Raw genomic sequence first — 25,702 nt, 5'->3', positions numbered from 1 at the left:
TTTTGGGGGAGGAGGAGTTTTGGGGGAGGAGGAGTTTTGGGGGAGGAGGAGTTTTGGGGGAGGAGGAGTTTTGGGGGAGGAGGAGTTTTGGGGGAGGAGGAGTTTTGGGGGAGGAGGAGTTTTGGGGGAGGAGGAGTTTTGGGGGAGGAGGAGTTTTGGGGGAGGAGGAGTTTTGGGGGAGGAGGAGTTTTGGGGGAGGAGGAGTTTTGGGGGAGGAGGAGTTTTGGGGGAGGAGGAGTTTTGGGGGAGGAGGAGTTTTGGGGGAGGAGGAGTTTTGGGGGAGGAGGAGTTTTGGGGGAGGAGGAGTTTTGGGGGAGGAGGAGTTTTGGGGGAGAGGAGTTTTGGGGGAGAGGAGTTTTGGGGGAGAGGAGTTTTGGGGGAGAGGAGTTTTGGGGGAGAGGAGTTTTGGGGGAGAGGAGTTTTGGGGGAGAGGAGTTGGGAAACTGGGTGGGGGTGAATGGTTGGTTGACTGCAAGAGGTGGGGGGGACAAACTGGGGGAGGGGGAAATGAGTTCTGCATACACAGAAAGGAGTGGGGGGAGAAAGAAATAAAGAAGCTGAAATACATATGCAAAACTGTGTGAGCAAAATGCAATGTGTGTGTGTGTGGGGGGGGGGGGGGGGGGGGTGGCTTGGGATAGGGGTTTTGGGAAGGGAGGAATACATGGGGGAAATGGGATGAATAGGAACAAAATCAGCTTGAACAGCTAAATTATTAGAACTGATAAGGTGTACCAATCATGATAATTAGTTGCTTCATGACTATAGCAACCTTCTGCAAACTACTAAAAGTAACATATTAATTGTAACTTATGGAGTGTAACATACCATTTGTTACTGTGCCACTAACTGTGGCTTACTAAGTAATTGCATTCTATCTACGAAAATTGACAGATTTTTATAAGTAATTATATATGAGAGAGGAATCAACTGTATTTCAGGAACTGATAATGAAGCACTGCAATTACAACACAGCTGTATTTCCTGCTGCCATGCTATTGACATCTCTACATCAGTTCAGTGATGTGTTCTTAAATGTACAGAACTGTGCAACGTGTATAAAAGCTGTTAGATACAATTCTTTCACGAAACATGCTTCCAGTACTAATTGTTTCACTGTAATATAACTGCACTCCAGCTTCTTTTCCTCTACAGTCACTTCCCAATAGTTAATAGTAGCCAAAGATTGAGGACTCTTTCTCCACTTACTCCAGCCACAGGTTTTGCAGCCTTATGATGCACTTTGTCCTCTATTTCTATTGACAGGTTCCCTACTAGCATGCTACTTACCCCACTACAGCTGTCTGGAGATTAGTTTCAAAATTTCACATCCACAGCACCTCTTGTCGTTGGTATTAACACATTTTATCTATCATCAGGTTTGTGTATTACTTACTATGCTGCTTAAGTGCATTTACATTTTTGTTTACGCCTAATGACAACTATAGTTGTGTACAGTTTTGTTTTTTATTATTTTATCGTACTACACACCCTGCCCCCTCCCCGAGACCAACTTCTTGCTATGCTGAATAGTTCCCGTTCTGGAATGATGCCTGTACTTGCTATTTGGCTTCTATATATTATCTTAGTACCAGTACCATAAACCACATGTAAGCATTTATGAGCTCTTACTGTATTGATGGATTCAGTATTGTATTACCTATTGCCATTATGCTTTTGAAGAGTGACAGCAATACACTGCATGCATCTTATTGTTGACACTCACAAATAATCCCATAGTTATGAGCACAAACTATTTTTTGATCTTTAAATTTTTATATTTTTTAAAACTTTTCATCCTTAATTTCAAAATTATTGTCTAACTTCTACTTATTTGTATTATTTTCTGTTTAACCTTCCGAATAGGTGCCTGAGTACAGTTAAGAAATTAAATTTCTTTTATAAAACTGGTTGCTGAATATTTTGATATATACAACTACAGTTGCTAAAAGTGCATTAAGTAGTAAATGATATTCTTTCTTTTCCTCCCATGTGGGAAATGAGCCATTGACTGCATGTAGAAGTAAGATGGTCCAAAAACAACAAAAAGGTACTGACTGAAACAAAGCTGTGACAGCAAGTCGTGAACTGAGTGTGGTGGCTCCATTGGTAGAACAATTTAAAGACAATGGTTCCAGGTTCCAGGTTCCAGTCCTGGTCTGATGCACAGTTTCAAATAAGCACACACACTGCTGCAGAAAGTAAATTCCTTATGAGGAAAACTGTTACAGAACTTCACATGGAGGGAATGGGGGTATAGCTTTGTGTGACAAATCATGTGGTTTACATGGTAAGTCTAATACTTGCTGACGAACTGTTCAACACATATATAACCACTACATGAATTGACGTATGATGAAATGCTGGTTTGTGTGCTGTTGAAGATGTGAAAAAAAGTAACACTCTAAAAGAAATGTCGTTGCTACAGATGAAGATGGTCCAAAATGCAACTAATTTTTAACTCTAAGGACGAATAAATAAGAGTGAGCACAAGTAACCATTACCAACTACAGATTATTCATTTTCGTGGCTCTTCTTTGTGAGTATAAATAATTTTTTTCAGGCTCCTGGAGATTTCTACAATAAATTCCAGCTGATGTCATCAACAGAAAACATGCATGAAGAGCATCCTATGTGTGAAATGGTTGTGGAATAGTGAAGAGTTACACTCTTGAACGAGATAGTAACTACCTGTAAATGAAAGCCAGAAAGTATTTATTTATTTATTTATTTTGAAAAGGCACTGGTAAATTATTGGAACAATAGCAGCTAGAGAACTATTTGCATCAGTACCACTTTAAAAAGAATTTAGTTTTAGATATTTAGGGCGTACCGTGCAACTGGGCTTTAGATGTTGCAAAATGTATACAACTTGAAAAATTTGCAGCTCCTTCACTAGATTATTCATTTCAAGAGACTGCATGGGATTTGGTCTACAGAAGTAACTAATAATGCACCAAGAAGCTTTTGGTATGAGTTTTAAGGACAAAATTTCTGATTCTAGTTAAGATATGAGTACAATGTAGATTATCCCAATTTTAAAAGAAAGAAGTAAAGGAGGGTGTCATTCGGAACACGCTGTTCACAGAGTCCAGTTCATACTTTTATGATCAGTCCGAGTGGTTTAATGTTACCTGTGTTGTTGATTTGTCTTCAAGAATCAACAATAAACTTTAAAATGTCTGTTCAGAGGCATAAACAACCATGTGATAAATTTACTGAGCTGAGAGAAAGGATGATGTTACCTGTTTTCATCTGTCACACTTTTGTTCCAACTTGTGGGAACAAATCCCATCTCCTTCTAAATACTTTGATAAAGTTGTAGGTTTTGTTTTGCTTTGTTTTAGGGCGCAAAAACAACTAGTGTCATATGCGTTCATGTCAGGACAGTAGAACATGAAGACAAAAAGGAGTTAAAAGCAACTACACATTAATCCCAATCAACGAAAGAGAAGACAGCTAAAAACAGGGACGTGGAGAAAGGCCTATAAAATACGCATTAGAGAAACAGAGGTCTTGAACTAAAGATCAAATGTCCTTAGCCATACTGCTATAACGGATAAAAAGCAAAATGTGGTCGACACCCTGCTTGTCGTTCGCTAAAACGACTGATAACTCAGACGGCAAACACAAATTAAGTGGTTAAAAAAGAGCATTCCATTAGGAAATGGCAGACTAACAAAGGCTGAGGGCAATGAGCACGAAGAGGTGGGGGATCACCACTTAACAAATGGCAATGTTAAAAAGACAGTGCCTGATATGCAACCTCTCAAGGTGAGATGCCTGAGAGGAAGTCATCCAAGCCACTGGGAGAGGCTTAATGCTCCGGAGTGTGTTCCCAAGAAGGGAGGACCAATGGCGATGCCAAAGTGACACTGCCTGCTGACAGACGGCAACACACATCATCGGAGGAAAGAGCAAGTGACAAGCTTACCTGGACCCATTGCACTAAGGGATGGATGGTGTACAGCACACACAGGCTTTGAAGGGCACAGACTGTCTGAGCAGATGAAGCAATTGAAAAGCCTGTGTCGCTGAATGTACTGTGTAGCCTAATACAGGGCAAAGAGCTCTGCTGTAAATACTGAGCAGTGTTCCATGAGCCAATACCGAAAAACATTGGTACCAATGACGAAGGTGAAACAAACACCACAGTCAGTCCGAGAGCCATCAGTGTATGCAAAGGTAATATCGCGAAGTTTTGTGCGCAGGTCATGAAACTGAAGGCAGAGTGAGGCAGGAGTACTGTCCTTCGGAAGCAAATGAAGACCACGGTGAACATGGGCCGCCGCATGAAGCCAAGGTGGTGAAGGGTTCACACCATCGGGAAAGTGGCAGGTAACATGAAGTTGAGCTGCCAGAGCAAGAGCCGAGGGAACTCCAGAATATAACAGAAAAGGGATGCGCCCACTACTGGCAATTAAAGGAGTCATCAAAGAATGAGGCATAGGGTAGGCAGCCACGTATGGCAGACAAACGGCATGCATATCTACTGAGGAGAAAGCCACGGTGGTAGGGCAGGGGTAGTTTGGCAGCTTTTGCATACAGGTTGTCAACCAGGCTAATGTAAAATGCGCCAGTGGCCGAATGGATGCCACAATGATGGATAGTACGGAGATAGCATAAGAGGGACGAACATGTAGATGCATAAACGAAACACCCATAGTCTAGTTTTGAACATACAAGGGACTGGTACAAACGGGGGAGGATGGTTCAACCTGCTCCCCAGGAAGTACCACTGAGGACATGTAGGACACTGAGGGACCGCATACAGTGGGCTACCAGGTAAGACACATGGGAGGACCAAGAAAGTTTTCTATTGAACATGAGCCCCAGCAATTTTGTAGTTAAAACGAACAGAAGAGCAATAGGTCCAAGATGTAAAAATGGTGGTAGAAACCAATTGTGCTGCCAGAAATTCTTATAAACAGTTTAGTGAGTGGGAAAATTAAAGTTGTAGGGGTACCACCACCAATACCCTCACTGAAGTCTACATTAGTACGTAATTTCTGGTGATCGCAGTATCATTGATATACCAATCATCGGGGAATCCCAAGTAGACTGAGTATTTTTGAGACATTGGAGTTAGTCATTTGATGACTAGTGATGAAGGCTGATGGTCAGGTTGCAGCCCAGAAGCAAGGGTAAAAGATTAATTCTGAAGAATAAATAGTTTGAAAGTGATAAGAAATACTTAAATTCTGATAATAATCAAATATTTATGGGAAATAATTTTTTGAAGCTAACTGAAGAACCTTGAGTAATGAGCAGTTTGAAGACTGTAGAATGATGCATGTATGGCAGCCATTAGCAGCACACAGCATACTAATTCCTTTACAGGCAATATTGTGTAACAGTTGAATATTGGGAAAAGTCAGACAATTTCAGGTGAAGGAACTAAACAACTGAAATACTCATTACATAAATTAGGTGAAGAAACCTGCCTTGCATGACTATACAGAAGTGGCAACGTCAGACTTTGTGACTGATTAGGACCCTTAAATTTGCTATATATAATGCGAAACAGTGTTTAAATTGAGTGTCGTATTATTTCTGAACTATCATTAAGTACAGTTGCCTGTAAGTAAAGAGTTCACAGTGCAGAGGTTGATTTACTGTTCTAGACTATACGTAGGGAGGGTTTACGAACCATAAAAATAATTGTGAATAATTACTGAAAGCCACATTTCAAACTTGCTCTGACAAAGTGTTACAAATTTTTCAGAGCCCACCTGACATACTTTAATTGGAAAACTGAAAATATCTCGATAGTGGAAAGAATCTTGCAGATCATTAACACAGGCAGTACTCAAACTAGACAGCAAACTTTCACTTATACCAAAATAGCAATGTCTTAAAGTTTCAGTCCTTAGTACATAACCAATTTTCATCTCTTCAGTTTATACATACTATGAAGTACAGAAGGCATAACAACAACAACAAAATCAGTCATTCTGTCAACTTGGGTCATGAAGATTCCAAGGTTGCCTGTCCCAAGCCAGAATAAAGGAGAAATGACAGGAGTTAAAGACAGACACACACACACACACACACACACACACACACAACCTTGGTTCAGCTGGCATGGCTGACAGCACCACATAAGGGCCCTTGCCGCAAGGTTACAGTAAATACCTCAATGGCAGTGAAAATGGAGAAGATGGCAGTGCTGACAAAAGAGAGAACCTCCTCTCCATGGCTAAAATGAAGAGAAGACAACTGTTCCACATGTTAACAGTGGTATCCCGACAGTCCGTTCCACATGTTAACGGTACCTGACTAAGTAAATTCCAGGCGAAAAACCCTGTCTTATTTTTGGAATTCAAGGATGATCATGGATTTCCTGCTTTCTACAATTTGTAACTTCAAATCACAAAATGGCAAGTTCGCGCAATGGGTGCAGTACCCCAGATGGTAACTCTGATGAGGAATCCACTATCGCATCTTGTAAGGAGACTTAACATTTACGGTGATGAAGAGAGTGCTACAATGAAAAGCATTCTACATTTAAGTTCAAGAAGTAGCACTACTTTGGAACACTAAATGTAAATTCTCTTCTGAAAATTGGGAAACAGAAGAAATTGGAGTTATTTCTAAAGAAGAACCACATAAAAATTTTAGCAGTGCAGGAAATGAGATTACTACATGAGAATGTAATTGAGACACAACATTAGAGAATTTATAAAGGAAAACCAGCAATAAGAATAACAGAAAACGTGCCTCTGTCAGGAACAGAATTTTACACAAACAAAAGATCGTAGACAGCATAACTAAATTTACATCGAAATCAGAAAGAATGTCCATGTTTACAAAAAAGTGCTAGAATAAAAGTTATACCCTTATAAATCGCCATCTATCTATAGATGATAGCAACAGAAGAAATCTGCAGAAAGTAAATCAATTTGGGATCTTTGAGAAACTGAAATCTCCAACATACCTACAAACAACATTACATTTCACCTCAGCAACTTCAATGTGCAAGCTGGGAATGAAAAGAAATTTTAAAATATTGTTGGCGAATATCCAACACACTTAAGAATAAAACGGAAATGGTGAGAAACTGATCAATATGTGTAAAATGTTCCCATTAAAATTAATGTCCACACATTTTCATGCCCTACCAAGAAGAGCCAAAACCAAACAACGGAAACTTCAGCTAGAAATATCAAGACTGTAAGAAAAGGAAGATTGCTATTTACCATAAACATAACACGCCATGTTGAAAACTGGCACAATTATAAGATATTTACAAATAAGCTTTCGGCCTTGGCCTTCATTGGAAAAAGAAACACGCATCATTCATTCACAAAAGCAAGCACATTTCATGTACACATGACCCCCAACTCGGGCTAGAATGCCTGAGCTGCTCGAGTTGGTGCATGAGATTTACTAGCTTGAGTGAATGAATGATGTGCATTTTTCTTTTCCCGACAAAGGCTGAGGACGAGAGTTTATTTGTAAGTGTCTTAATTGTGCCTGTCTGCAACTTTGGGTGTTATCTTCATGGTAAGTAGCAATCCAACGTTTCCTACATTGTTAAGAAAAGCCAAAACCTGGCTATCTCCAAACCCAAACCTATGAAAACTTCAACTTATCACACGCAAAAATATGGAAATTGTGAATGCCAAAGTAATCAGAAATAGGGAATTCAGTTCAGATTATTACTTCTCTACCAAGATCAAAATACGATTTCTCCCTTCTAACACACACAAAAACCAGAATTTGGTCTCATACAACTCCACTATAGCTAATGTTGCCACAGAAAATACAAAAAATTTAGAGATAAAATTTAGATAACAAAAGAAGGTGACTGGAATGAACTCCAGGTAACAATTACTAAAGCAGCAGAGAAAGCTTTATGACTAGCCAAGAATAACAAGACGACATGGTGGAACAACAAGCGTGAAGAATCACTAAAATAAAGAGCTAAAAATGGAGACATTAAAAGAAGGAAACAACATTTTCAGAAAAATCAGACAACAAAGAAAAGAAACAAAAAATATGGAAAAGCACAAGAACCTTTGAAAAATCTCAGTTTATGGAAAAACAAGAAAATTTTACCAATAACACTAGAAATTTTTACCAAACTTTTTAAATATGTACTTTAACAGTAACAAGCACAAAGTATTTGCTCTGAAGAGGAAAATGGCAAAATAGGATTAAATAACAAAGGAAATAGTGTAATACTAGATCAAAATGATTTGACGCACACCTAAACTGTCCAGTTCCAATACTTACATTAGATTTTCCAGCAATACCACAAAACAGAGTGAAAGATCTCTCACCAACAGAGCAAGAAATTCATGAAGCGATCACATCACTCAAAACCACAAAGCAAGTGACAAAGATTGAAATTACTGAAATGGTCAGAAGCAAAGAAAAGTTTTGGCAACAATTGGAAAACCAAAAACATTCCAAAGAAGAATGGAAAACATCATTAATTCACTATTACACAAAAAGTGGGACAAACAAAATGTCAGTAATTACCGAGGAGTGTCACTTTTGCCACAGGCATACAAAATATTATCAAAAATTCTCCTGGACACAGTTGCAGAAATTGTAGACAAATGATTGGGAGAATATCAGGGTGGTTTTTGAAGGGAAGAGCCTGTACGGAACAGATTTTTAATTTAAAATCAATAATTCGTCAGAAAATGTTAATCAGCAAACCTATAATAGTATCATTTATTGATTTCAAGAAAGCATTTGGCTTTGTAGACAGAATCAATAGATAAAATCATTAGAGAATTTAATGTTAAGGCAAAATTAGCAAATGATTTGTGAAACTCTTAACAAATACAATTTCTGAGCTTAAATTTATGGGAGAAGTGTTTCAGCCGTTTGAAATAAGAACAGGTGTTAGACAAAGGGATGGTTTATCACCTTTATGTTAAACATCTTTATACAACTGATGCTGCCATTTATCCAAAATATAGTGACAATAATACAGTCCTGGTCCACATGGTTCCCAATGGAATTAGACATTAAAAAATTATATTAAACGGTGTCCTAGAAAAAAATTCTAGGGATGTGGAATTAATGTGTACTGCCTGGCTTTTGCAGACTATTCTGGAATACATTCAGAAAATCTGACATATGCAATTATTCAAATAAATCTTCTGGAAGATTTGCAGTAGATGCAAGAATTAACAAAATTGAGAGAGCACTTGATTTGAAAAATAATATTCACAACAAGAAACATACATCTAGAAAAACAACATTAAAAGACTATACCACAGCTGTATGATCAGAATGTTTATATGGATGCGAATGCCTAACAATGAATTATGAGCTGGACAGATAAGAATAACTTGAAAGATGGATTGTTAGGAAAATAATGGGTGCAATACAAACTATTGATGGCTTGAAAATGAGAAGTAATGAGGAGATCTGAAAGAAGAGAGAAAATATCACCATTAATACCTAAAAGATGATTAAAGTTTTTAGGCACCTCTGCCAAATGAATGAGAACAAGCTAACGAAACAAATATTCATGTATTTCTGGAAGAAGAAATCAACTATATGCTATTGTTACACAAATAATGAAAGAACTAGAAAGAAACATCAATGAATTGGAAATAACAGACGAACTTTTTTAACAATAAAATGCTAAATTTAGAAGGCTTTGAATGCAGAAGAAAGGAAACGACAACATGATGAGAACCTGAAGGCATACTGGAAAAATGATAATTTGTGAAAACTCAATGCTGTGTGCTGGAATAAAAGCACTAACCTGGATCATACCAAGCCAATGCATTGTTAAATATGCTATCCGAGCACGCCTCAGAGACTGACAAAGTATCAGGTTTGCATTGGTTCCTTTCCCCAAAATTCAAACCTGATGTAGGATCCTGGTACCCCACTCAACTGTTATCTCCAGGATGAAAGATATAATAGGCAGTTCAACTGAACTACAATGTCAGGGCAATTTGGCACTTTGTACTACGAGGGACGTTCAATAACTAATGCAGACTTTTTTTCTGAAAGCAGGTTGAGTTCATTCAGAATTCTAACACACATTATCCTCCACTCTTTTGCTACAAAATTTAAACATTATTCCCTTTCAATGCAATGGCCTTATGCCACCTCTCAGAGAGCCTGTATGTCCGCATGGCGCTACTCTACTTTTTGAGGTCGGAGCCAGGTCTTGCTGCATGAATAACCTCCCCGTCATCCACATACTGCTCCCCATGGAGTGCATCCTTCATTGGACCAAACGGATGGAAGTTTGAAGGTGCAAGGTCCAGGCTGTAGGATGGATGAAGAAGAACAGTCCAATGAAGTTTTGCAAGCTTCTCTCGGGTGCACAGATTTGTGAGGCCTTGCATTGTCATTGCTAAAAAGAATTTTGTTTGCACTTTTGTGGTGAATAACACACGTAAGTCTTTTCTTCAATCTGCTGAGGATAGCACAATACACTCCAGAGTTGATCGTTTCAGCATTAGGGAGGACATCAAACAAAATAACCTGTTCAGAGTTCCAGAAGACAGTCACAGTGACTTTGCCTGCTGAGGGTGGGGCACAAAACTGTTTTTTTGGAGGAAAAGTAGTGTGGCACCACTCCATGGATTACTGTTTCATTTCCAGTTTGAAATGATGAATCATTATTTCATTGCTTGTGACAATGATTGACAAAAAAATTGTCACAATCAGCCTCAGAAGGTGCAAGCAATTCTGCACAGACGGTCCTTTGTTGCTCTTTATGGTCTTCTGTTAGGTGGAAAGGAACCCATCGGGCGCACACCTTTGAGTATCCAAACTGGTGAACAAGTGTGTCAACACTACCAACAGACATCCAGTTAAGTAGCAAGGTGTTTCACGGAGATCCGTTCATCACCTCACAGGAGTTGCACAAGCTCATTGTGATGACAGTCACCTCATCCAATGACTCACCATGCTTTTGTTCACTGTCGGTTCTCCATAGACATTCTGCAAGTGCCTATGAATATCTGTGATGCTCTGGTTTTCTGCCAAAAGATACTCAATGACAATTCTTTCATTACAGATGCCATTTTGAAGGCTACGTGTAGTGTTGCCAATAGTCTGAACTTCATGGAACTGTAAGGGCTGAAGTGCAAATATTCTCACAAGAAATTTTTCAACTGAAATTGGTAAAGGAAAAAGTGAATTGCATTATTTACTGAATCCCCCTCACACTACATGCACACGTTTGAACTTGTGTGGACTACATTCCATATAATTTACTCTATAAAGAAATTAATATACTTCCAGGGTAATACTATTATCTAATTTCATACATACATAATTACAAAAATTTATTGCAGCACTACAGTAAACTGACCTGTCTCTCCAATGCATGTTTTAACTGCCTGCAGAACATCTGGCTCCAGAAATTCCTTTGGAGGGCAGCTCATACCAAGTGTATGATTCTTACTGTCAACATCAAACAACACTACGTCGAATGTTGTACCTGGAATTTAAAAAAAAAAAATTACTATTTTAACCTGCCCTTTCCGTGTGTGTGTGTGTGTGTGTGTGTGTGTGTGTGTGTGTGTGTGTGTGTGTGGCACGTGAGTAGAGGGGAGGAGAATAGGTGAGGGTGATGGTGAGGGTGAGGGAGGGGGGGGGGGGAGAGAGAGAGAGAGAGAGAGAGAGAGAGAGAGAGAGAGAGAGAGAGAGACAGACACATTGGGGGGGGGGGGGGGCTGTACACTTCGTATCCTTACCCTTCTCTGCAGCCTGTTGAATATACTGAATGCCATCACGAATGTATACACCCAAGCGCTCATCTTGAACCAGCCCAAAATAATTTGTTGCAATTTCCAACATAACAGGGTCTATATCTACTGCTGTTATTCGAATCTGTGAAGGAAATCATAATAAATGTTAAAAGCTTCTTAAAGTAAGACATATAACAGGACTTAGAAAACAATATTTACCTTTGTAAAACAGTGTTGTATGAAACTGCATAGACCACCACCTCCCAGACCAATTACTGCTACATGACAAACTGAATTTTCTGGTGCTGCCAGAGCCACTCCAACAGTCATATAAATGAGGTAGTCACTAGCCAAATATCCAATGTCAACAACTTTCTTCGGCTTTCCTTTCCTCGATTTCACTGAAAATTGTGAGAAACCACCTTCATCATGAGCAATACTTAACATAAACAACATTGCCCAGTTTGGTTTATCTGAATATTTTTGCTGCACGATGACACACTGCTAATACTTACGTATCTTCAAACGAGCTTCTGATTGTACTGTGCCTTGATTGTTCAGGAAAATAAGTCTTCTAAATAGTTTTCCACCATCACCTTCAGCTTCTTCTACCACAAAGTCACCTGACATTTGACTATGGCCTCGGTAACAGACTTCTCTACGGCCAACATCAGATCCAACTGATAGGAAGGGAATCTATGAAATACAAAAATTAGATTGTCTATGGAATCAATTAATGAAAAATAATTACAATTTAATAAAAAATGAGATACTTAACCTGATTACCCTGTCGACATCCTGGTGGCGCTAAGTGCAAGATACTGTCACACAATTCTTCCTGTACTGCATCCAAACCCTTATACGTGTGATCTCTATGTAATGCTACTACTGCCAGCCTGTCAAAGCCAGCAGACTTTAGCAATGCAACTCTGCCTTCTGGGGTTGCAAACAGCCACTCAGTTTCTCTGTAAAGGAGGACGACATTAAGTACCTAAAATAGACTGGAGATACTTTTACCTTAGAAAACACACTTCACACTCACATCTAACAGTCACTATCAAGACTAGATGTACACAAGTATGAAAGCCAAATAAGATTTGATGTGATGAATTGGAAAGGAGTATACCTACAAAGAACTTTGTATGAACCCTTTCCTGCCCAATGATACTTGAAAGAACTTTCCTCTTTCAAGAGTCAAAAAACAGCATGGTGTTGACTTCTTGCATTCACATTCTGTCGGGACATCGTTACTCTGATGTATCACAGGAAACATTTTGGCTATTATAGTTCAACATCTCTGCCCAAAGACGGCAGTAAAAGACAGAAGATCTTGTTCATTACCTTGTGCATGGAGTTTCAGTGGAGCTAATAATCTGCAGCATTGTCCCCAGAATTGATCATGGCCCCCTGGTTCTGAGTCGACTGGAAGGACTGAATCAAATATTTCAAAGGTTCTGTGAAAAGCTATGCTGCAACTTCCTGGGCTTGCGCCATAGGGTTGACCTAAATGGGTCAGGTGTGCACTACACATCAGAGGCGACTACCCACGCAGCTGACTGTGTAGATGGTGCTCACAAGGGCTTTTTAAGTTAGGTGGCTCTCCACTAGAGATGGGCAAAACTGTTCTTTTCAGAGATTGGATCAGAACTGTTCACTCCCTGAAATGAATTAGCTCTTTTTCATGACTCACCACTCATTTACAGTAGAAAATAAATGGAAGGCACATTGCCCTTTAAACTTGATTTATTCCAGTACTATACCTGTATTTTGATCTTGAACACAGATAGTGAGTAAGAATTTTGTATTGTTTATTGAAATTTCCACGATATGACAAAGTTTTTGATTATTGATTTATTTTGCACTATCGTGGTTTTCTGGGTGATCGGAAAATTTCGTAACTTGAGATCTACATTAACAATATATTTGGCTATAATGTATTAAAATTTCATTAACCTCATACAAATACATCGCAAGCCATATATTTTTAAAGTGAACGTTTCCTTCCGAAGACCCCTAAAATCGCAGAATAAAAATCTGACTGTAAAACGAAAGTGCTGCATATAGCCTTACGCAGAATAAAACAAGGAAAATATTGGTGTATCACATTTTGCGATACATTTATCGGTTCGCTCGTAATTAAAGCGTAAATTCGAGTGTCCATAATAAAAATCCTATAGTAAGAGGAGTCATCAGGAACCTAATCTAATCAGTTTAAACAAATAAAAATAAAATAAAAACAATTGATGTATACATAACATAATAATGTAATATACATAGCGGTATTACTACGAAGAACAATATCCAGTAGGGACGAACTCCGATGCAGAGGCACTGAGTCGAGTAGGTCGAGCCGCGAGCTGTATTACTGCGTGAGCTGAGACCGCAGCGACCAGAGTGACACCTGAGTCGCTTTGCTCAACGCTCTGGCTAGAGTCGAGACGGTGGGGTGAGCGTTGAACGGGCGAGTTCCGAGGGTGGGGGGGGAGCGGTGAACTCACCCGCTCAGAGACAAATCGTCCGTTCCCTTGCGAGCAGGTTGTTGCAAGTAGTTCCTATGTTATCCGCTAAGTGGCTCTCTGTCCTGTTGCTCGCATCAGCTGCCCAGAGGGCAGGTCGTGCGACTGAAACGATCGCCGACAGAGTGCGACACTGCACGCGGCAGACGACGCACAGAGACGGCACGGCATATGTGAAACACAAAATCCAATGGAGCACTGCACAATGCAGGCAGCCAAGGTAGAAGCAGGGCAGAGACCGGCGCTGGCTGTGTTGTGTGGCGTGCACTGTGCTCTGACCAGCAGAGGTGCTGCTGATATGCTCCGTCTCTCTCTCTCTCTCTCTCTCTCTCTCTCTCTCTCTGCCGTGGGAAACGTTTGGAGCTACCGTTCTTTTTTTCTGAATCACTGATTGTTCACTCCTTTGAAAGATTCAACTCTATGAATTAGTTCAAGAGCGGATCCCCCATCTCTACTCTCCACCCAGTCCAGATCACGACAGTTTTAGGAGACCCGAAGTATAAGTGTAAGATTCAAGAGAATGCGCTACCACTTTGTACACATTGCGCCCAAGTTTTAACTGTCCACCACTTTCTAATGGAATGCCCTTTTTTAACCACCTACATTCCAGCTTGGGTTTGCCAACTGATTTATCAGGTGTTTTAGCAAATGACGCGCAGGCTGTCTACCGCATTTTACATTCTATCCACCGAAGCTAAAGGAATTTTTCCACAAGTGATGTCTCAGCACCACCGATTACACTGTCACCTGTAAGTTTGGCCAGTCTCCCCTTCCCATACCTATTGACTGGTTTTTGGTTTTGTTGTGCTTTAGAGCACAAAAAACAACTGGAGTCATACACACCCAAGTCAAAACTATAGAACACGAAAACAGAATAGTGGAGAGTATTAAAATCGTAGTAATTAGCTGCTAAAGCATTCACAACAACACACCAGAGCTTGAAGCACTCCTGAAATGCAATGAAGCTTACATAATACTAGGTACAGAAAGATGGTCGAAACCTGAAATTGACAGCAGTGACATTTTTGGGGAAATCTGTGTATATCGAAAGGATGCTAATGGGAAATGGTGGTGAATAGATCTGTCATGGTGGTGAATGTAGTTGTCACAGTAGACAAGAAACTCAAATTCACAAAGACATAAATTGAAATGGCACATGAGTTCATCTGGGCAAGACTTAGTAGTAGGGGTGGGCACAAATTGTGAATGGGTCCTTCTATTGTCCACCAGACTTATAACCTAATGTAACAGAAAACTTACAAAACTCCATTAGCTTGTGTGTAAGTTTTCCAATAATACCCTGCTCATCGGTGAAGAATTTAATCAACCAACCATCAGCTAGTAAAATTACAGTTTTGCTAGTGGTGGTCATGGCAAGACATCCTGTAAAACATTATTAAATGCCCTCTCTGGAAACTACCTAGAACAGATAGTTACAAACCCTACTCATTTTTATTTATTTTTTTCATTTGTACACCAAGTTCCTTAGGACCAACTTAAGGAGCATATCTCCAGGGTCACAGAAGATGTCAGTACTTGAAATTGCAACTTAAAAGTAATAACAGACAAAAATAAAATGTTTATGAACCCAAAAAAGGTCAATCCATAAGTCAAAGTAAATGCAATCAACAATACAACAAGAATCAGCTTAATTTTTCAAGGAACTCATCGACAAAATAGAAGGAGTGACCCCATGAGGAAATTCTTCAGTTTCAATTTGAAAGCACTTTGATTACTGCTAAGATGTTTGAATTTGAGCAGTAGCTTATTGAAAATGGATGCAGCAGTATATTCCACACCTTTCTGCACAAGAGTTAAAGAAGTCCGATGTAGTAGCCACCAGAAAGATCGCGGGAGGCGCACATTGGCACGGCGCGTCATGGACAGTAGTTGCCGCAAGTAGAGTCCCGTCCACCAGAGGGCACATGAGAATTCGGACGCGCCCTCTGCCGGCGTAACAACAACAACAACTCCGGCAGGACAGGAGAGCGCAGTCAGTTAACATCGGGCATGCCTAGGACACAGTCCCGGTCAACGCTAAGTGAAGTGCGACGTAACGTGAACAGTGTTACTACACAATTGGCGACGAGTAGGGTCGTTCTTTCGCGTGTTGCGTCGTTGTTCCAGTTTCGCAGTTTCTCCACGGCATGGAGGATTTGGTGCGGGTTTTGGTTGCGCAGCAGACGGAGCTCATGGCCACCATGAAACAAGTGCTTCCGGCGTTGCTCTCACCGCCGTCTGCTCCGGCGCCGTTCCCTCCTCCCTTTCCCCCGTATGACGAGACGGCGGAGGATTGGGACGCATATGAACATCGCCTTCGGCGGCATTTCCAGGCGTTTCATGTTGCCGATGCGGAGGTATGTCGTGCTCTCTTCTTGTTTTGGATATCTCCCACGCTGTATCAAGTTTTGCGGCAGCTGGCGCCGTTGCAGGAACCCTCGTCCTTGTCTTTTGACGCATTGTGTTCCTTGCTGTCTTCATATTATCGCCGCCGCACGCATGTTGTGGCGGCTAGAGTCGAGTTCTATCAATGCAAGAAACAGCCCCATCAGTCTTACCGGGCGTGGGCCGCAACCCTGCACGGTCTTAGTCGCAAGTGTCATTTTGTCACGGAGCAGTCGCGGGAGTCGTATGCCCATGTTATGGTACGCGACGTCATTGTTCGTTCGGCCCCTGATAGGGAGGTCCGGCAACGGACCCTGCAGTTAGAAGACCCTTCCCTCGAAGAAGTCCTGTCCATTGCTCAATCGTATGAAGTCTCTCACGCAGCAGGTCAACAGCTGGAAGCGTGGTGCGACGTCGCGGAGGTTCAGGGTGTATCATTTATATAAATAAGGAACAGGAGTGGTCCCGTCACTGATCCTTACTGACACAATGATCCTCATAAATTTTTGTTTCTGATGCTACATAGCATCAAACTAAGTTTTCTGCAATGTCGAGGAATTTGTGGAAATGACTTGTTCCTTTTATTGCTATACAGTTTTCAAATCTCGTTTGAAGTGTTGTTTTCATATGCAGAACCACTACTTTCTTGATCAGAAAATAGGTAATGCCTTTAATATTATCTTTGCAGAAGACATACATGTCCTGTACTGTGAGAATTTGGTCTGTGGTTGGTCTTTGTAAGCTGGCTTTACTTACTTCACGTTTTGTTGTACCTCTTACTCCATCGCAAGCGTTTTTACCATTGCAAGATGCAAAAAAGTGCCATTCAGCCTCCAACTCAAAGTCTACTCTGTGGTTGCACAGATTTGAAAAATTCTTTTTGTTCTTATACTGACTACCACTTCCATATGAAACGTATATCAGCTTCTCAACCTTGGGAAAATTTTCTTTTATGTAATTTATTACATACTTTTGAAACACATGTACAGCCAAAGTGTTGTACTCCAAGTAGGTGCTTAGAATGCAAATTGATGATGTAAAATTTTCTGCATAATCAGCTAGCACTACGCATTCAGTTTCATGAAGTTGTGCTTTTTTGTCCTTCAAAAACTCACTTCAGATTTTAGAAACATGGTGGTGACTTGAGTTTTTGTACTTTATCAATTGAAGATTCCAAGTACTCTTCCTGAGATTTAACCACTGTTATCATTTCTGCACTGTGAGTTGTGACCCACTGTTTGAAGGTAATACTGTCAGGCATTTCCTCTCATATTCATGAAACAATTCAATAACGGTTTCCTTACCAGGGCATTTATTTCATAAACTCATCATGCAGTCATAACTTATTTTTGGGCCTAAAAATTGGATATTTGAAAATTTGGCATCCAAACTCTGGAGGTCATTTTGACTGGTTATTTTTGAATTTAGGGTATTTTGTGTAATAGACAATCTTGTACAGGACACTTTTCTAAAAACAATCATGTCAATTGCAATGTTGTAACTTAACCCAGGCAGAGATATTCAAATTCTTGCTAATGTCTCCAGACTGAAAAATTGTCTCACACCTACAAATAAAAATGGTCGCCATCCAATAAAGGTGCAAGATAAATTATTTTAAAAATCTGTTTTGAACTTCTCAAATATAGGGCAATCGCACACAAAAAATTAAAATATTTAAAAATAGTCAAGCAACCATCACTGAACCACTTCATATGGATTGGTCCTCATGAGATGGAATGCAGACCACACAGGGAGGTCAAAACGAGTCAGAAGAAATGTGGAAGCTCAAAGCGGTCGTGAGGGCATAATTTCATTTCCTGAAGGAGTCTGGAGTCCAATGCTGAAAAGCAGTTGTTAGTGAGCACCAGCGACATGGAGGCTGGCTGGGTAAGGTATCATGTGGCGACACCATCTAAGAGCATCTTCGAGATGGCGAAGGAGAAGACCATTTGCCTATGGTGGACTTCTTTGAGCCTTTCCGGTTAGAGAAAGGCTCAGGTGTTGTTTGGCTGGAGGGACAGAGGAAGTCTTCACAGGAGGACTCCTTCTGTCCTTTCCGGCCTACCAGTTGGGTAGCTGGTGGTTTCACCCCTTGAGGCAAGAGTTTGATGGCTTGTTGCACAGCTGGACAAGGGGGATGGCGATGCTACTTTGACACTGGGCAATTTCACAACCTCAGAGCCGAATTGGAGGTCACATGTCTGCATTGCCATGTCCTTCACGGAGCCTGGTGTAAATTACACCAAGGGAAGAATTCAAAGTTCTTCGGGCCTAGACATGAACAGGGTAACCGTGGAGAAGCGGGGCAGCAAGCAATTTTTGTGCTCGAGAATCAGAAGTGGTCTCCAAAACCAAAATGCCATTCCATAAACGAGAGCAATATTTCACAAGGCCAGCAATTACATCTACACCTTTCTGAATAATAAACGGATTTATGGAGGCAAAGTACTGACAGTCTTCAGTATGTGAGACCGTGAGGAACCGTGGTGCAGCGGGAAGGGTCTTTGAATGATTAGCTTCACTGCTTTTGTTTTGTAGACATTGAGTGGTAAGATGATTGACTCATCGCAAGTAAATCCCCATGATAGCCAGCATCTCCGATGGCGCGCTCCTCCCAACTGGGGGGCCCCTTCCCAAGAGGGTGCACCCACCTTAGGTGATTGTTCACACTGCCTGTTGACAAGGGGCTAGGAATTATATGTTACCCAGTCCCTTGTTACGCGTCAGTCGCGTGGGCTGGCCTTCAGGAGTGCACACGGAGGAAGATGAAGAAGATGAAGAAGAAGAAGATCCTCAAACACTGAAGTGGAGGAATGAGAGGAGAAAGGAAACAAAGAAAAGAAAAGGGAGTGAAAAACAAACGTGAGACTGTTCGTACATCAGCAGAAGAATGCAGAACATTTCCAATAATAACCCAGACATGTAGCATGGAAGGGAAAGAATGCTGCAAAGTCTGGGGCCCTGTTGGTAGCCAAGCACGAACCCGCCAAAGAGATGCAGGCCATGCCTAGTGAAACCCGACCTACTGATGGACCTCACTGGCACCACTGAAATGTGACCCATGCCCTCTGCCATCAACACCCCCTCCAGCTCCATGTTAACACACCTAACAGCCGCATTAAGATGAGGCCGATCATGACACTGAAACAATTGTACGAAATGCACATTAGTGCCACCAGTTTTAGTAGCTCATGATGAAAACATATTGGATCTAATAGCAATGAACAGATCTGACCTCTTTGAGAATGTCCACATTGAAACTTATCAGTGAGCAAGACATGGTTGTGGCAGCAATGATTATCAAGGAAAAAGGACAACTAAAACAAGCAGAAATATATATATGTTCAGTAAATTAAATAAAAAATCAATAGTGTCATATCAATGAGGAAATTGAAACTTTCAGCACAGAGCCGGAGGATGTAGAGGAACTATGGCTTAATTTTTAAATAATAGTTGACCATGCACTGGATAGATGTGTGTCCAGTAAAATAGTTTATAATGGAAGCTACCCTTCATGGTATATAGTTACCGTAAAGAAACTTTTAAAGCAACAGAGGCAACTGTATAATAGATGTAAAATAAAGTAGAAGGCTATAGATAGAGAGATGCTTAATGAAACATGCTTTATAGTCAAGAGAGCAATGCATGAAACCTTCAATGACTACTATCACAGAGTATTGTCAAATGAACTTTCATAAAACCCAAAGAAAGTGGTTATATGTACAGCCTGAGAATGGCAGCAAAGTTAGTGCACTGTCACTTGTGAGTGAGACAGCAACAAACTGAGGATAGAAAAGCTAAAGCTGAAAGGCTTAACTCCTTTTCCACATGTTTCTTTACCAAAGAAAACTGCCCCAATTCAATCTTCGTACTACTGAAAAGATGAGTGAAATGTGCTGGTGTCAAGTTAGGCCTTCTTAATTACAATCTATCGCAGATCCCTTGAACAAAAAACCTTTTCCGGTAGTTGGAAAAATGCACTGGTCACAGAACTACCATCTGATATCCTTGACAGAAATTTATTATAGAATTTTTGAATATTTTCTGAGCTCAAACACTATGAGGAAACTAACAGAATGACCTCCTCCATGCAAAGCAGGAAGTACTTTCAACACGTCAATTGTGCAAAACCCAACTCAAGCTTGTCTCACATGACAGTGAGAGCTTTGGATCAAAGCAGTCAGGTAGATGTAGCATTTCTTTATTTCCAAAAAGCATTTCCCTCGGTATCAAACTACACTTATTGTCGGAAGTACAAATCATATGGGGTATCAAGTGAAATTTAAGACAGAAATGAGGACTTTTTTGCAGGGAGGACACAGCATATTGTCTGGGAAAGTGTCATTGTCAGATGTAAAAGTAACTCCAGGTGTGCCCTATGAAAGGGTGTTTAGACCCTTTATGTTCATGTTGCATATTAATGATCTTGTGGACAATATTAATAATAACCTCAGACTTTTTGCAGATGATACCACTATCTATAATGAAATACTGTCTGAAAGAAGGTGCATTAATATTAAGTCAGACCTTGTTAAGACTTCAACATGGTGCAAAGACTGGCAACTTGTTTTAAATGTTCAGAAATGTAAAATTCTGCATTCCACAAAACAAAACATAGCTTATGACACAGGATCTATGAGTCACAGGGAATTTTTCCTGACAGGATAAAATACGTAATTATGAAACCGCTTTATAAGATAGGTGACAAGACAGACTTCAACAATCATCATCCAATTTCCTGACTCTCATTTTTTAGCAAAATATTTGAAAAAGTATGTACTGAAGAGTAGTCACACACTTAAGAGGAATCACACCTGCGTAATCACAACAATTTACTCAGCACATCAAAGTTAGAATTCCAAAAAGGTTGCTCGACTGAGAATGCTATTTGCACATTCCTCATCAAATTGTAAAAGCCTTAAGAAATAATATATCTAAAGATTGTATTTTCTGTGATCCCTTCAAGGCCTTCAAATTGTGTATACCATGACACTGTCTTACAAAAACTCAAGTTTTATGGAACTGATTGCTTTACACCCAGCTGGTCTGAATTATACTTCACAAACAGAATGCAAAAGGTTGTGGTGAATAATTCAGGCAATGTCGGAAAGGTACAAAATTTTAGTGACTGCATTAAAATCACAAAGGAAGTCCCACAGGGTTCAATTTTGGGTCCGCTCTTACTCCTCATATACATGAATGACCTCCCACTTAACATTCAACAAGCAAAATTTGTACTTTTTGAGATGATACCAATGTTACAATAAATCTCACGAGAGAGAAGGCAACAGAACAGTTAGTAAATGATATTTTCCAAATTATTAAGTGGTTCTCTGAAAATAGACCTCCCCTAAATTATGGAGAAAACGTGTGCGCTACCCTGATGTGATCACTAAGCTAAATACGTGGTGACAAACTTTCATTGGTGTGTGTGCCGTGGAACGGCAACTGATCTAACACTTACGTCCTCACGTATGAAGAGTTAGTTTGTGAACAAACAATCGTGAACTAGGCACTAAAGCAAGACGACGACTTTGGAAGAACTGCAAATGGCAATAAGACAGATGAAAGAAATTAGATGAGCTGTTAGTGCATAATCAGAGGCCAAAGAGCGAGCTACAGGTACTCTCCACATGCCTGGTCTCTGCCCACCCAGAACCAGCTGAGAAAAATTTCCATGCACAAGGCTTGGCCACACTGACCTTTTACTGTCACAGGAGCAGCGGCAAGCAAAGGATGTGGTTAGGCTGCCGCCCTTTTGGCTCTGCAACCAAATCATATGGTTCAGCCTGTGACCTCGTCAACTTTGGACACGTAATGAGCCAGCTAAATCAACACTACGCCACTGAAATACTGGTCACAGTCACCACACCGCTGAAGCAGTCTTCATGTAATCAACTAAAAGAAGAGATAATCCAGTGAATTTCATAGTCACAGGAACAATGGGTGCATCAGTTGCTGCTCCAAGGAGTGTGGCAACAGGAGTCCATCTCAGTTGATGCACCACCTGTGGGGTTTTGCAGTCTGACAGTCCTGAACTCGCTGTTACCGTCTTGATGCGCAGCCTTCCAGCAGAAGTGCAAGTATACACTGTCGTGTAAACAGAAATGCAGCTGGATGCCATCACGGACTTGGCTGATAGGATGCATGGTGCACCGACAACAGCGCCCAATGCTGTAGCCATGACAGGAAATTTGACTCCGCAGCAACACGTGCCTTTCACAGCCACTGACACAAGATGCCAGCGTGCCCCATCTACTCCAGGACTTGGTTGCACAGGTGACAGCACTCAGCATGCAGATCAACCAGTTGGCACCATTAGTGGCAGCAGATCCTGATATCGGCAATCCGGCTCATGCAACCGACAGCGCAGTACCAGCCGTTTTGGAGGTACACTGACAATGTTAGAGCAGCAGCTGAGTGGGTTTTTCTGGTATCATTCCCGCATTGCAGTGAAGCGACCAAGTGTTTGGTGCACTCGGCTGCAGTACAATATACAGGCATCTCTTCGCAATGGAATGAGTTCACAGTGTGAAGTACCTTGTCAACAAGGGCTCTGATATGTGTATTTTCTCCTAATCTAAGCTAAGAGACCACTGGAAGGCTAAAGCACTGCCTGTTACAGCAGGAAACAATTCAACAATAAAAACGTACCAGCACTCCTCACCGAAATTTAGACCTTGGACTGTGCTGCACATTTCCACGGACATTTACTGTGGTTGATGGCAATGAATCAATCCTGGGTTTGGATTTACTCTGCCACTACAATTTATTAGCTGACTTCGCAAATGCCCTGCTGATCGATTCGAGAATAAATTTGAAGATAGCGGGATAGTGACAGCTGGCTGCCTTCTTCTGTGTTAAATGAAGCCTCCCAGACTGTACACAGACATTCTGGAGAAATTTCCAGCCCTCATTCATCCGCCTGCTGCACAGAGGTATGTCAATGGCCCATGACACTGACTACACCTGGCCCATCCACCTCACTTGTGCCGAACAACTTACTGTAGCAAAGGCCGAGTTCAAGGCCATGCTGCTACAGGACATTGTTCAACCATCATTCAGCCCATAGTCCTCTGCCCTGCACTTACTGCCAAAGAAAGATAATTTGTGGCAACCCTGTGGAGACTGTCGTACCTTGAATGCATGAACGGTGCCAGACCCACATCCAGTACTGCACCTGCAGTATTTTAGCCACAGTTTATTTACCAAACTACTGCATGAATGCATTCGTGCAGATACCTTTAGCACATGAAGACGTTCAGAAAAACGTCAATTATCATGCACTGCAGGCTTTTCAAAAGCTTATACATGATGCTCGGTCTTCAGAATATCACCCACACCCGGCAGCATTTCCTGTATGACTTCACCCGAACTCCACGGCCACCACCTAACAACCATCTTTTGGCACCTGAGAGGCCAGCATTGTCATTAATCCCTCAAAAAGTATACTTGGGTCATGGAAATTGAGTTTCTAGAGCATTTAATCATCCCTCGCGGACCCACGCCAGTACCACGCGAGGTACAGAGGATCTTCAACACGCTGTGCCCACAGATGCCCAAAAACATATGCTGCTATCTTGGCAAGTGCCTAACACTTTCACAGCACTGCAACCCCTGACTGTGGTGCTACACGGACCTACCTCGAAGGGAAGGACTCCTGTTAAATGAATGGAGGCAATGCAGAGAAGATTTCTTAAGTCAAACAAAGCCTTGCACAACGCTGAACTGACCGTGGTCATGGACGTAGCCAGAGAGCCATAGAAGCAGTGCTTCAACAACGCATTGGTGGCAGTTGACAGCCACACGATTTCTTCTTGTGCAAGCTTTCAGAGTCGTAATGTGCATGGACAACTTGCAATAGTGAGTTGCTTGGGGTGTTTGAGGCAGTACAATACTTCCACCTGTTGGTACAAGATCATCCCTTCATCATTTTCACCTACCACAAGCCACTAACTCACCCATTTCTAAACGATAATACCAAATGTATGCCGTGCCAATTATGGCAGCTGGAGTGTGTGTCACGGTTCTCCACCAACATCTACCATATTTCTGGAATTGACAATACCATCACCGACTGCTCATCGTGCAATTGTGCCATTATCTCTCCTCCTGTGAATTTCAAGAACACTGTCCAAGAACAGGAAAATTACAAACAACTGGACGGCCTCTGCCATGACACCTCCAGCAGCCTACAGCTCGGGCTGGTGCCTGGTTGGCTCTGCCCACAAAATTTGGTGTGAAGTTTCAACAGGCACAAAGAGCCCATTCCTCCCAGAGAAATTCAAGTGCTGTGCTTTTGACCATGTCCATGGAATGTCACATCCCTGCATCAACACCACAGTGTCGCTCATAACTCAATGTTTTGTCTGGCCAGGACCATAGGAAGACTACCATCAATGGGCACACACTTGCAGTGTACACCACCATGCCAAAGTTGGGAGGCACACCCACACATCTGTTGGTGCCTTTCCCGACATGACACAATGTTTAGCGCATGTCCATGTCAACAGTGAGGCCTGTTCCCTCTGTCCCAAGGCAACAAGGCAAGCTTATCTGCTGACAACAGCAGACCACTTCACGTGCTGGCCCGAGACAATGCCAAGACTGTCGCCACACCACTCGTTGACACATGGGTCGCACGGTACGGCTCTTCCATTGACAAATTTCTACTTAAAATTTTGTAGCAATATAAAAACGACAAAAAACCCTGTTTTTAAGTGTAGGTGCATGAGTAGGGATAAAATAATGTTTTCATTAATGTTGACAGTCATGTATACATATCCCACAAACTGACTGGTTCCACATCATTTTTATGTCAGAATTGTTCAAGTGATCTATGGAACATGTAACTAACAGCTGGAACTGACCAACTCTTACAACACCCAGGTGTAACACTTTGTAGGGATATGAAATGGAATGATCACATGGGCCCAGTCATGGGTGAAGCCGGGTTCAGACTTTGGTTTACTCATACAATATTGGGGAAGTGCAATCGGTTACAAATGAGATTGATTACAAATCACTTATGTGACCCTTGGATAGTGTTCGAGTATGTAGGACCATAGGACTAACAGGAGATACTATACATGTACAGAGAGGCAGAGCATGAATGGTCAC

At 41.2% G+C, this 25,702-nt stretch overlaps 1 protein-coding gene across 1 annotated transcript in view; it reads right to left on the bottom strand.

Moving 5' to 3' along the window:
• Window positions 1–25,702, bottom strand: part of LOC126191344 (eEF1A lysine and N-terminal methyltransferase homolog) — a 70,927-nt gene that overhangs the window by 3,770 nt on the left and 41,455 nt on the right. The window contains exons 6-10 of the mRNA XM_049932183.1: window positions 12,460–12,646; window positions 12,197–12,377; window positions 11,901–12,082; window positions 11,688–11,823; window positions 11,303–11,431 (exon numbers count right to left, since the gene is read on the bottom strand). Of these exons, the coding sequence (XP_049788140.1) occupies window positions 11,303–11,431; window positions 11,688–11,823; window positions 11,901–12,082; window positions 12,197–12,377; window positions 12,460–12,646 (815 nt within the window). The remainder of the gene's footprint in view (window positions 1–11,302; window positions 11,432–11,687; window positions 11,824–11,900; window positions 12,083–12,196; window positions 12,378–12,459; window positions 12,647–25,702) is intronic.

Source organism: Schistocerca cancellata, chromosome 6 (genome assembly GCF_023864275.1).
Source record: "Schistocerca cancellata isolate TAMUIC-IGC-003103 chromosome 6, iqSchCanc2.1, whole genome shotgun sequence".
In the NCBI taxonomy this organism is placed as follows: domain Eukaryota; kingdom Metazoa; phylum Arthropoda; class Insecta; order Orthoptera; family Acrididae; genus Schistocerca; species Schistocerca cancellata.
This window is presented reverse-complemented; position numbering and strand designations above follow the sequence as displayed.